The following is a 14,654-nucleotide window of genomic DNA, read 5'->3' on the forward strand; positions in this document are numbered from 1 at the left end:
CGACAACACAAGAAACATGTCATATCTCTGTACATCATCGTTATATACACTGACCGGAAACACACAACATCATCAGGAGTTCTGCATAGTTTAACATGATATGATGACATTACACCCTGACACTGACACAACATGTGTACTATGATCGGCAAACTGTACAGCAAATATGCTATTTATCCCTGGGTGCTATGGCAACTAATCTCTCTTGGCAATAGACATCTGGAGTCCAGATTTTTTTACAGGACATTCACATTGGAAATGTTTAGTAAAAAGGAGTGAGTGAGTGAGTGAGTGAGTTTAGTTTTACGTTGCACTCAGCAATATTCCAGCTATATGGCTGTGGTCTGTCTGGACCTGAAAATCCAGTGATCAACAGCATGAGCATCAAACTACGCAATTGGGATACGATGACATGTGTCAGCCAAGTCAGCAAGCCTGACAACCCGATCTCGTTAGTCGCCTCTTACAACAAGCATGGGTTACTGAAGATCAATTCTAACCCGGATCTTTGCGGGTTTGCAAATTTGAAACTTCATGTGTCAGGGAGTCGTACAAAACAACTAGGCCCAAAGTAAGTCTATGTTCAAGTATCACAGTTATGATCACCTTAGCACTAAGATCGCTTTCTTCAATGGCTGATTCTAATTAATTTTGGTGTGTTCTAGAAAACAACTAGCACTTTGACTATTGACACTCAAAATATCAGGGTACAAGATCTTATGTTAAGATTCTTATGATTTTGGGCGAGTTTAAGAAAGCGACCTTATCACTTTGACTATTTACTATACTTTAACATTGGCTTGCCACAGTTGTAGTGTTAAGGCTGTTCAAGATTCACCTTCCAAGACCTTCTGTGGAAGTGTCATTAGATCTTCACTCTGAGAGGAAATGTATCAGAGTAACAGATCACATTCACACAGGTTGGATCAATTCTAAATACAACCTTAACATTATTGCTGTCGTCTCTCAGAACAGGGTGCCGTTGTACAAAGCGTTCAGGCCTGAGGTGACTGTAACACCCATACCTTAACACAGATTTAAAGCAGTCTTAGCACTAAGGTGGTTTTGTACAACAGAACCCTGGCTTACAAAACTTTTAGTGATACTATATGCATGCGGGTTGAATGTAGTTTGTATCATGATATAACCTATGATCATGGTCTGCTAGTGTATCATGATACAATATCATGGTTGTACCTGTACACAACATGCTAACAGTACTGGGGATATACACACCTGTACTCTGCTACACTGCTTTGTACATCGGACAGTTTATACACCTTATCAGCCTAACACCCTGGAGAGCTGTTGGCATACACTGCTGCACTGCTTTGTACATCTGACAATCACTTCATCATTATTTGGCTAACACTGTGTTTTTAGATACTGCTACACTGCTATGTCCATATGATAATAACATGGTGACTATAATATCATCATACAAACACTAAACTACACTATGGTCCTGCTAACACTGCAAGGAGTTCGGTGTTGGTGTACTCTGCTACACTGCATGTACTTCTGACACTAACATGGTGGCTATTTTATCCATCAGGCTAACACTGTATGGAGATTAGTAGAATACTCTGCTGCACTGCTTGTACATCTGACACTGTCTGGCTTACAACTACTATCATCATGTCATCACTGCATGGACCTTTTGATACTGTCTACGCAGAAGCATCATCATTTGATATTCACAGTATTTGATATTCCTACTATTGGAAAGTATTGGCAACATCAGGTGTGTGTCAACATCAGTGCTCTCAGTGCTAATAAAGTGAACAGTAACATAAGTTACATTTCTAGAGCCCCTGTCCTATTAGTGCCCTTAAACCTAAACTACACTAGCAATCTTCGTAAGTGGCTGTGTAAGACTGTAGCATATGACAGTCCACATAGTCTTTGAGTAAATTACACTCTTCTTACAGAAAACAGCAGTGTTGAGGGGAATAACTGCAAAATAACATTTATTTAAAAGTTTCAGTTCCATACACCTTTCAAAAAAATGTTTAACAAATTTTTCACCCAGGTGCTTATTATGGCTGAAACAGTAATGATTTTAGCCAACTTCTAGTGATGAAAATACATCACTATTGATGTTAAGACTACTGTAGTAAGTACTACTGATGTTAACACAGTACCCATGATGTTAAAGCAGACACATACATCTTGATGACCTCAGTGCACATGTACCAATCTCACTGCAACCAGAATTATGCTTAACATGAAGATGTGAGTCACGCCCACAACACCGGCCACACCACATCCTCAAGGTAGCACTGTGACAACATACTTTGCTGCAATACGATACATACTTGAAAACGTGACGCAGAAAACATTTTCATCATTAAAGTAAAGACTAGCAGCCTAATTAAACATTTAGTGAATTTGAGTCAATAAAACAGACTTTATGTCGCCAGTCTATATGCTGTTCGAATGCTATGATACTTATAACGCAGCACAGATTGCCGCTAGCACTGAAATTTCGGTGAATCGTTACCCGATGCTTGTGTCATGATGTTCAAGTGATGTCATTAAAATCAGATATGTTGCACCGATATGACATCTGCCTTACAATCTCACAAACGCGTATAAGGAGGTGTGTCAGGCGAACTTTCTGATCTGACGGTGAACATTATGGTTTCTTGATTTTCGGTATAAGAGAACAAAGTATTCAGAACAGCAAATCTGCTATCTAGAACACAAACAAGATGAAGGCAGACAGTTCCTTCTGAATGTATATGACAAATAACTGACTGACTGAGTTTGGTTTTATGCCGCTTTTAGCAATATTCCAGCAATATCACGGCGGGGGACACCAGAAATGGGCTTCACTCATTGTACCCATGTGGGGATTCGAACCCGGGTCTTCGGCGTGACGAGCCAACGCTTTAACCACTAGGCTACCCCACCGCCCCATATGACAAATAAGATACACACCAGGCCAGCTGATATTCCGTTGCGGATATTTTACACACCCTGTCCTTGTGCCTCCGGATAGGCACCTACAGAGAGCTTGATGCCACTGACACCCACAGGGAGTACCATGCAAGGAATATTTAGGTTCTGAGTTGAAATTTCAGACACGAGTCGGTCAAGTAGTAAAGTCAATTCATCTCAGCTGACAACTGATTAGCTCAAGAACCCATTTTCCATTTCAACTGAAGGGTCACAGTTCAACAAGGATTGACTTGTGTACCCATGCGGAGAATCGAAACCAGGCTAGCTATTCTCGAAACGTTCGTAGCCCTACGAGCTTCTTAAGCCCATTCTTAACACATTGGCTACGATCAAAGTTAAGAATTCTTAGGGCTACGAACGTTTCGAGAATAAGGCCCAGGTGTCGGTGTGACGAGCAACTTTAACCACTTCAGCCATTAGGCTACCCCACTGCCCTTGTTCTCCAGGCAGATGATTCATCTACTAAACCAACGAGACTGTCTGATGCAGGGAGGTATCGTATCAAAGTGCACAATAAGATTTTAATGATATTTGTTGTTCCAGCATTTGGTGCCTACCATGTGTAGTAGAAGACAATCCATGTCAATGTATTTCAGACATGGTTAATATGTATACAGTGTGCTCAATCAACAATGCATATTTATATATGTACAAGATTATCACATTTGGCAACGTTTCACTTTCACACAATATCACTCCAACATTAATCCAATTTACATTTCATATACAAGATCATTTGTACAACACGCCTCTAAAGCATCTATATGTCCAGTATATTCACATCGGTACTCACATCATTCTCAATATTTATGCTCCACAATACAACAGTGAAACCTTGTTAGTCCAAACTCTGTTAATCAGGAAGCCTAAGTTTCCAGACAGTTACTGTAAGGCGTAGGTACACGTATACAGACACTGTTCAGTCACTGTGCTTCATTAAACTGGACATCTGATTATCTGGACAATTTTAGGAGCATTATTGTGTGGATTTACAAGGTTTCACTGGACAAACCTATGCAACATTTTACAAATACTTATAACTACCACAGGTCATCCTCGAAGAATTCTATGCTGAACTTCCTCTCTAACATCTGACTGAACAGTTACTGTGGCAACATGACAATACACAATAAAGCGAACCTTGTCTAGACTGACTACACATCCTGGATCTAGGTAGATGACCACTCCTACCAAACACAAGGAATACACACTGACACTAGTCCGTTAATCTCAGACTAGTAAAAATCTGGACAGACTAGCCTATGTTACATAACCACTAATCTGAAATCTACAGCAGACTAGTCAGATATTACCAATGGCATCTAACCCTGCACAGACTAGGACAACCTACGATACAGTCATGGCTGTTTCTATTCTTTGGTAATATCAAACATTTACCTGAGTTCCATATCATTCATGTACAATCAGTCAGTCATGGTGAGTGTGTGTGTGAGTGAGTGAGGGAATGGTGCTTTAGCAATCACTATCAATGTTCGAGCTCCTCCTGGCTGCCTTAATCTACTGAGCCAGATTTGGGTAATTTAGAGCATATGGGTCTTAATTCATAATTTTGGAAAATTAGTATTAATCATTATAAGTGTGCGAAATAGCCACTGGCCTGCTAGCCTGTGGCTAGTAAAAATCCACTCAGGCCAGTAAATCTCCACAGTTACTGGCCTGACTGGCTAGTGAATTTGCATGGGGTCATTTTGTAAATATATCACTCTCTCCGACTTGTTAAGTTATAATACATTTTTAAATCATGCAAGATTATGGCCTGGTAAAAATGTATATCATATTAGCACCTTCATGATGAAACTCGTGTCTACATTCAAATTTCGGGCTAGTGAATTATTTTGTGGCCTAGTAACTTTCAGGTATAGCTAGCCCGACTGGCTAGCAAAATTTGGAAACTATTTCGCACACTGATCATTATTAAACTGATATTTTTAACATAATTTTTAACACAACCTTTTTTAACATGTTAAATGATCACACATTTTGAAAAAAAATAATAATTATATGCACTGCATTTTATCATCCAAACAATTTGTTGCTATTATTTGTACAGGAGACAATGTCTGTAGCAGTCAATAAGCTGTGTAAAAAAACTGGAATTGTAACATAGTCAATTTAAAATACTGTCAGAATTTGGTTCCAACGATCATAAGAAATGGGCCTATATCTAAACAGTTAACGTATCTGCAATCATTAAACTAATACAAGCCAGATCCTCCCTCTAAATTCAGCAAGTGTGTCAGTAGGGTTAGAATCTCCTTTTAAGGGTACGTCACCATGGTACCATGGTATGTCAGCTTGACGTGGAAGGAAAGCCTAACCGAAGCAGGTCACAGATGTTTACTATTTAGTGACCCCCAGCACAAGTTTGGTGCGGACAAGTCAACCAACATAATATGGCACAACTAAGGGAAGCGACTCTACCAAGGGAAGCTACTCTGCCAAGTGAGTCTCAGAGCTGTCGTCAACAGGGACACAATTTGAAGTAATAACATAAACAACTTCTCCAAGTCTGGAAACACTCCTTTGAGCCCTTACAACTTAATGAAGAAATGATATGGTATTTAAGTACTAAAAAACAATTTAGGCATTCATTTGCAATGATGGGTGAAACTAACACAACAGAATCAAAGCTCTAAAAACAGACACAATGAGATGTCTTTTTGAAAAACTTGATACGTAACAACCGTCTATTCCAACTGCTTAGACTTGGAAACTAGGAATAATAAATAGCTGAATAAAAATATTCAAATATATTCATGATATGCAAAACAAGAACATAGCGAAGAGAATACATCATGATTCAACATGTCCGACAAAACACAGTTCGGTTATGAAAGTGGAATATTCTGGAGTATACAAAGACACTATAATGAAATCAAGGGGATGGTTACATCACAGATTTTCTTGCACCAAATCAGCTTTGTTAGTCGTAAGATGATGTGAGGATGTCTGTACTATGCCGTTCCTGACGTCTGCCCCGTCTGTAGGACAGAGTTGTACGTCCAGCTATCACCATTTCGATGGAAGAACTGGAACAATGTCAATGCACAACTCAGCATAAAAATGTCATATAAAAATGGTTTTGAGCAGGGTATGAAACTCCCAAACATTTCAGCCAGACCACAAGGCTGGTTAGATGTAAAACTTGCTAGCCCTGACCAAAACTTACCTGCCCACAATATATCTTCGCATATGCATGTCTAAATTTTAACCCGACTGTCAGGCAGGTGAATTTGAGAATCTGGCAGTCCGTGTTAAAAATGACCCGTCCCGGGTGGTCGGGCAGGGAGGTATTTCGAACGTTGTTTTGAGTATGAGTTTTAAAAAGTTTTAAACAATATTCCAGCTATCCAAAGGCTTCACAAGAGGGCTTCACAAATTACGAGGACATGTAAATAAACTAATCAACAAGACAGTCGCCATCCAATCCACTGTGAAGCTACTAGGTATGACAAGTATAAGTTGTTTGAGATGAACTAACACAGAAAACTCCATCTATATGACAGCAGCCTGATCATGATCAAATCTGGACCAGACAATCCAGTGATTGACATTATGAGCAACCATCCACAAAGATGGGAGTGAGTTAGTGAGTTTAGTTTTACACCGTACTCAGCAATATTCCAGCTATATGACGGCGGTCTGTAAATATTCGAGTCTGGACCAGACAATCCAGTGATCAACAGCATAAGCATCGATCCGCGCAATGGGGAACCGATGACGTGTCAACCAGTTGACATGGCTTCACACAAAATAAACATTTACCTTTGATGGGAACTGTGTGTTTGTGTCTTTTCGATGCCTCTCTCCTTCTCTCTGTCGATCTTCAAGCTGAAAAATTAGCACATCTTACGTATCCACACCATCAATCTACAAATACACATACTCAGGGCTCAACTACCCACATATTGTAGCCAAGGATGCACTAGCATTCGAGCATAGCGCCACACATTTTCCAGCCGTATTACAGAGTGGTGTTTTTCATTGTAAATATGAATTGTAACTGTAATGGGCCTGAATAAAGGAGTGGAACAACGTCATGAGTTTGTGGAACCTATACTATTACAAATGACTACACAGCTCTAAAACCCAGGCCCGAGATACCTACATGTGAGATCACACAATCCACTATTTAAACACACCATGACCATGCAGTACACACAGGCAGGTCTACACAACCCTCACATGGAGGCCACTGTGGCCATACAATCCACTATTTAAACACACCATGACCATGCAGTACACACAGGCAGGTCTACACAACCCTCACATGGAGGCCACTGTGGCCATACAATCCACTATTTAAACACACCATGACCACGCAGTACACACAGGCAGGTCTACACAACCCTCACATGGAGGCCACTGTGGCCATACAATCCACTATTTAAACACACCATGACCACGCAGTACACACAGGCAGGTCTACACAACCCTCCTCACATGGAGGCCACTGTGGCCATACAATCCACTATTTAAACACACCATGACCACGCAGTACACACAGACAGGTTTACACAACCCTCCTCACATGGAGGCCACTGTGGCCATACAATCCACTATTTAAAACACACCATGAGCACACTGTACACACAGACAGGTCTACACAACCCTCACATGGAGGCCACTGTGGCCATACAATCCACTATTTAAACACACCATGACCACACAGTACACACAGGCAGGTCTACACAACCCCTCACTTGGAGGCCACTGTGGCCATACAATCCACTATTTAAACACACCATGACCACGCAGTACACACAGGCAGGTCTACACAACCCTCACTTGGAGGCCACTGTGGCCATACAATCCACTATTTAAACACACCATGACCATGCAGTACACACAGGCAGGTCTACACAACCCTCACTTGGAGGCCACTGTGGCCATACAATCCACTATTTAAACACACCATGACCATGCAGTACACACAGGCAGGTCTACACAACCCTCACATGGAGGCCACTGTGGCCATACAATCCACTATTTAAACACACAGTGACCACGCTTGTACACACAAACAGGCCTACACAACCCTCACTTGGAGGCCACTGTGGCCATACAATCCACTATTTAAACACACCATGAGCATGCAGTACACACAGGCAGGTTTACACAACCCTCACTTGAGGCCACTGTGGCCATACAATCCACTATTTAAACACACACAGTGACCACGCAGTACACACAGGCAGGTCTACACAACCTTCACATGGAGGCCACTGTGGCCATACAATCCACTATTTAAAACACACAGTGACAACGCAGTACACACAGGCAGGTCTACACAACCCTCACTTGAGGCCACTGTGGCCATACAATCCACTATTTTAAACACACACAGTGACCACGCAGTACACACAGACAGGTCTACACAACCCTCACATGGAGGCCACTGTGGCCATACAATCCACTATTTAAACACACCATGACCACGCTTGTACACACAGACAGGTCTACACAACCCTCCTCACTTGGAGGCCACTGTGGCCATACAATCCACTATTTAAACACACCATGACCATGCAGTACACACAGGCAGGTCTACACAACCCCTCACTTGGAGGCCACTGTGGCCATACAATCCACTATTTAAACACACCATGACCATGCTGTACACACAGGCAGGTCTACACAACCCTCACATGGAGGCCACTGTGGCCATACAATCCACTATTTAAACACACCATGACCATGCTTGTACACACAGGCAGGTCTACACAACCCTCACTTGGAGGCCACTGTGGCCATACAATCCACTATATCAACACACCATGACCATGCTGTACACACAAGCAGGTCTACACAACCCTCATATGGAGGCCACTGTGGCCATACAATCCACTATTTAAACACACAGTGACCATGCAGTACACACAGGACAGGTCTACACAACCCTCACATGGAGGCCACTGTGGCCATACAATCCACTATTTAAACACACCATGACCACGCAGTACACACAGGCAGGTCTACACAACCCTCACTTGGAGGCCACTGTGGCCATACAATCCACTATTTAAACACACCATGACCATGCAGTACACACAGGCAGGTCTACACAACCCTCACATGGAGGCCACTGTGGCCATACAATCCACTATTTAAACACACCATGACCACACTGTACACACAGACAGGTCTACACAACCCTCAACTTGGAGGCCACTGTGGCCATACAATCCACTATTTAAACACACCATGACCACGCAGTACACACAGGCAGGTCTACACAACCCTCACATGGAGGCCACTGTGGCCATACAATCCACTATTTAAACACTCCATGACCACACAGTACACACAGGCAGGTCTACACAACCCTCACTTGGAGGCCACTGTGGCCATACAATCCACTATTTAAACACACCATGACCACGCAGTACACACAGGCAGGTCTACACAACCCTCACTTGGAGGCCACTGTGGCCATACAATCCACTATTTAAACACACCGTGACCATGCAGTACACACAGGAAGGTCTACACAACCCTCACTTGGAGGCCACTGTGGCCTCAAATTAAACATGATCATGTCTGTACTATACACATATGAAAGCCATTGTAGCCATACAATCCACTCCTGGAACATGCAAGACCACACAGAAAACATAGGCATGTCTATACTTCCTACATAGGGGCCATTGTGACTATTCAATCCACTCTTTAAAAATTAAGAATGGAGGACTAGTTAAGCCCAAACACCATCAGAGAATGAACCAATCTGACCCTGTGACCAATATTAACCATAATACTTACAAATCGTTTATGTTCTGTGGCTGTGCTGACGTCTCCTATCCTCAGAGCATTCGTCACATGCTGCCACAATCTTCGAGACTCAAATTCGCCCTGAGAGGATAACGGTCGCACCCTCTTTCTCCAGATCTTCAACTGTTGAACATCTACTGACTTTGACTCGCCCTGAAACAAGCAGAAGGATACAATCTGCCTGAAAACACCTGCCTCCACTGATTGATGGCATGACCTACAATGAGTTAGCTGGCAGCAATGTCACACTATCTGTTGTATCCCAAAATTTCTTAATTGTAGGGGTGAGATCAGAAGGAAAAGATTCCTCGTGCCAAGCTTTCTCCCACATCTATATGACAGAGTGGGTTCAAATCTTGTATATGACTCAACCCAAACAGAGCTAGAATCTGTACTTCACGAGGAAAGTGACATCCCAAATATAACATGTGACATCTGACCACTTCCTGTCCACATGTCAAACTTACATCCAGTGATATAACTGAAATACAATTCAAAGGTTGAGACTACATCGGCACAAAGTTTCAGTCCCGCAGAAATGCACATCGTAATTATCATTTAGAAACATCTGTAAACATCGCATCTGGGTCTATTCAGGATATCGGCATTGTTTTTCAGTCCCAACGAACAAGTTGTTATGAAAATGAATCTGTAAAAGCGGCACATGAAAGACGGGCGTAACCTTTGATGAGATTAGGTCCAAATGATGTAACAACACAATTCGCTGTGACTCGAGATTATTCAGAAGCGGGAAGTGTTAATCAGCATCTTGTTAATCAGTGAGTGGTGCACGTAACACTTACCTAGAGTAATTAATACATGTAGTGGGCAGTGTGACTGTAAAAACAAGCAAGTGTTTACATTTTGTTGATTCGCGGGTATTGACTCGAGATTACCGGGTATTCAGAAGCGGGAAGTGTCAATCAGTTTCTTGTTAATTAGTGAGTGGCGATGTGTCACTTACATAGAGGCTTAATCGTTTGATGGCGGGTATCGTTCGAAAGCTCTGAACATCAACAATATCACTGTACTCTTTGCCGAGTATTTTCACATTTGTAAGAAGCGCATTTTATTGGATAAAGATTGGTTTCTACGATCGCTTTTCACTACAGTCTGCTTATAAGGGTCGTGATTGGTCAAAATCAGACACGTGACCTAAGCAGCCAATCATATTATGGAAATGGATACCGTCAACGAAAACTTTTAGACGAAGGTTTTTGGGTAAAATAATTCTACATGTATTCTGAACATATTAAGCAAGACATCGCTACCTATACGTAAATTATGGAACTTACTGGACATATCGTGCTAGGTTATGGCCTAAGACAAAAATGCTTCATGTATATATTTTCGCATTAAGCATCGTGTCCGGCCAAGACGGAGGCTGGTGAAAGCCGAGATGTAACTTGTCAGTGACTTGACTTACATTACATGATCGCACAAAAAGATGGAAATAGTAATTTTATATGTACGTTTGACAACTTTTTATGAATGTTATTGTTGATTTCAATTTATTTAATGATTTCCTCGATGTTTGAAACATTCAGACATTTTTATTTGAATGAATCAACATGAACGTGCATTCAGACACTGCCTTGTTTCTTATTCAAACATCTTGTTAATGCTGAACTTCCGTGTGTGCAGGCGTCATAAGCGAACCTAGCTAAAACCGCACTCTGTCAAAACCGGCATTTTTATTTGGTCCCGACTGATGCCGGTATTGACAGAGTACACTGTATTTGGCATAAGTGATTAATAAGGAAAGCTGAAATACTTACATTTTGATGAGCGAAGTCCAAGTTGGAGTTCCACTCCCCCTGCACCTTCCAGGAGACGTTCCCGGTGTTGTTCCTCATCTCAGCCGACACACGATGCAGCTTGCCCCCATAGAACGGCTGGAAGTCACACACACTGAGCAGGGATTGTTCACAGACTCATTTACTTTAGCAAAACACTGTATGTCCACTAAAAGGCATCAGATGTTCTAGAACTCTTGACAGGTTACCATTACCAGTGTACCATTGTCTAAAAGTGTGACTGTACTTGAGAACCTGTGCTGCAAAACCCAACCAAGGACAGGAGTACCAGAGTTTCAAAACCAGACCTAGATTTCAGGACTGATTGACAAGTTAATCATGGTCCTATGCAACAGAACAACATGTTTTCACAATCTTCTAAGGAGTGCTTGTTATACCTTCGCACACACAGGTATCATATCAGAGTGAACGATAAATCTTTATGAAAATGTTAGCATCCTCACCTTTGTGTGGAAGACGACAGAAGAAGTGAGACCAGTCTTCTCACATGTGATGTTGATCTTGTCCCCGAGCTCCACCCAGGGGACGGTGAGGATGGAGCGGGCGTAGGCGCTGGGGAGGGTGAAGGTGTATTCCTCTCCATGACTCAGCAGTTTCAGGTGCACTGCAATATGCGGTGATATGGACTTCACACTAACATTAAAACACACATCATACTGACCCTTCTGTCTCGAAAACACACAGACAGATGGGTGAAAACATTTCAGTTTAAAGTGAGAGGATAGCGAGAAGTATTTAATGTAGTAGATGTTTATCACCTAGTTGAAACCACTCAGCATGATTATGACACACCATAATAAATCAAGGAAAGAATTTTGAATTCAAAATCTTGGCTTGTGTGGCTTGCAAAACTAAGGGAGGCAACTCTGCACAGCAAGATGGGCTTCTCAAACACATTAAACCACTGGGCCGCCAGTGCCAATCAAGTTTGGACCTTGAATACCCTGTCAATATATACCAGTCACTATACTGCTTGTGGTAGCTAAAGAAAGGGATAGGTAACATGGTCAAGAATCGTCCAGGGATCAAGTGGCTGGACACACTGAAGAGCCTACCTTTACCGACCATCACCACACCAATGGACATTCCCATGAACTTGGACTTGGTCCAGATGGAGGCGTTCATGCACATCTGTTTCTCAGGGCACTCGAAGTAGAAGGCAGATACTGAAAACACACAGTAGGAAGAGCACTCAGCAATGGCACTAAAAATTATATTCAACAAATTTCAAACTATCGCTATCAAATAATTACACCCAGTTTACCTGGGACCAGGAATGTAAGCATTACATATGTATACACATTTGAATAGTATATGTATAGAGTTCACTACTATTGTGGGGATATTCTTGTAGAACAATACCAATCACTTCTGCAGTTGCAATAAGGAACTTGTTTCAAAAGGGAAGTCAAACAGATTGGGCTTTGACCATATCATATCACTTAATTTTTCAGTTTTTGATTGGATGGTTTGATTTATATCAGCAATGGAAGACTACTGTTTTACAGCACATCAGGTGCACAACAACTAACAGTGAACACATCCTACAAAAAGACATCTTAAGCCAAGTTGATGTATTTCATAACATTATTTTTTACCAGGAGGATGATGGGAGACTTGTTCAGCACAGTAAACTAGTTGTGTTGAGGATGTTGTTGTCTTGGTGTCGCTAACATCCACGTCGGAACCACTGTCATTGTCACCATCTATCATAGAGTCTGGTATCCTCCAGGAACAGTGAAACGTCTCCCCAATAATCGGGTTGTACGGCTTCTTAGCCACTGAACCCTGCGACATAAACACATGGAAAACTCCTTGTCATTACTTGATACAGAATCCATTGATAAGACTGACAGGTTACCTTCTGGTCAGTGACTCAGCGAGATACAATTGTATGTCACATCGTCAATAGTTCAGTCACATTGAGGCTACACAAGGCAATGCAAATATCTTAAATCTGTCATTAAAGGACAGTTAGATTAGAACTGTTAGTGACATTACAGATTTTTATTTCACACTAATTTGAAGATGACACTGAGAAGAAACTAGGCCAATGGTTGGCCATCTTACACGGGACCATAGTACTTGTGCTTCCTGTATAGTACTCAAGCAGGATTTACACCATGCCTCTAGCTGCTCGAGTTAAGAATACAACGATTCTACACCTTCTAGAAGAAACTGTCTCTATATAACATGGAAGGGAAGGTAAAAAGCACCAGCACCTTTTCTGAAGGGGGGTATAGAAAACAAGTCATAAGGAATCTTCAACCATACTGCTAGAACACAGAGACTAAACTTATAGACTCTACATCACCTATATCTAAAACTACTACATCAGAGAAAAATACAGAGAGAACTGCACAAGAGTATCTTATGATACTAAACATATCAGCATATCTCCTATCCCTGGAGTCACTTGATATCACAAAAGTACAAATGTTTTGGGTTATATATCATCTTTGCAAGGAACAATGATTCAATGACAAAAGAACATAAAAAGAGCATCTGTTCAGCTGGGTGAATGACTGTCTCAAATTGAACATGATGAAAATATATTCTGAGACCCTCAGCAAAGTTATCATACTATGCCACCATGCTCAACTTCCTGTTACAAAAAAGTCATTCCTGCATATTCCACGGATGATCACAACACTTAATGGTCAGACATACAGTGTCAGTGTAGGGACTAAATAAGAAAGATCTATGCACATTTGAAAAAATGATCACATTATTAAACTTCAACCTTTTGAAATAGGAATGTCATTTTCTGTACTGGTAATGGGTTTTTGTTGCTTACACAGCACCTGGCTGTATTCCAGCAATGTGATGGTGAACTGTATATAAAAAATCTGGACACGGAAATTCAGTGATTGATATTACGAGCACAGATCTGTTTTCGGGACACACTGACATAACATCAAATTACCAAGCATTCCTGTGATATTTTAAACAAAACAGTGTTGTTTCTAAAACAAAGAACCAGGCACTTATAACTACAATGGATGCAGAATAACATCATACAACGGAAAAATCGCCAATCCAATCAGAAAATAATGTGGACAAGAAAAAGGATTATAAAAA

At 41.4% G+C, this 14,654-nt stretch overlaps 1 protein-coding gene across 3 annotated transcripts in view; it reads right to left on the minus strand.

Moving 5' to 3' along the window:
- Positions 1–4,671: 4,671 nt before the first annotated feature.
- The window catches only part of LOC124271230 (oxysterol-binding protein-related protein 11-like), a 36,692-nt gene continuing 26,709 nt past the window's right edge, over positions 4,672–14,654 (minus strand). For all 3 annotated transcript variants that reach the window (XM_046706308.1, XM_046706310.1, XM_046706309.1), the window contains 7 exons: positions 13,172–13,361; positions 12,629–12,739; positions 12,017–12,177; positions 11,535–11,651; positions 9,748–9,909; positions 6,751–6,816; positions 4,672–6,014 (listed from right to left, as the gene is read on the minus strand). In XM_046706308.1, coding sequence (XP_046562264.1) covers positions 5,940–6,014; positions 6,751–6,816; positions 9,748–9,909; positions 11,535–11,651; positions 12,017–12,177; positions 12,629–12,739; positions 13,172–13,361 — 882 coding nt within the window. In that variant the 3' untranslated portion in view covers positions 4,672–5,939. The remainder of the gene's footprint in view (positions 6,015–6,750; positions 6,817–9,747; positions 9,910–11,534; positions 11,652–12,016; positions 12,178–12,628; positions 12,740–13,171; positions 13,362–14,654) is intronic.

The sequence above is a fragment of the Haliotis rubra genome, unplaced genomic scaffold, assembly GCF_003918875.1.
Source record: "Haliotis rubra isolate DU_JTF1 unplaced genomic scaffold, ASM391887v1 Scf159, whole genome shotgun sequence".
Taxonomy (NCBI): domain Eukaryota; kingdom Metazoa; phylum Mollusca; class Gastropoda; order Lepetellida; family Haliotidae; genus Haliotis; species Haliotis rubra.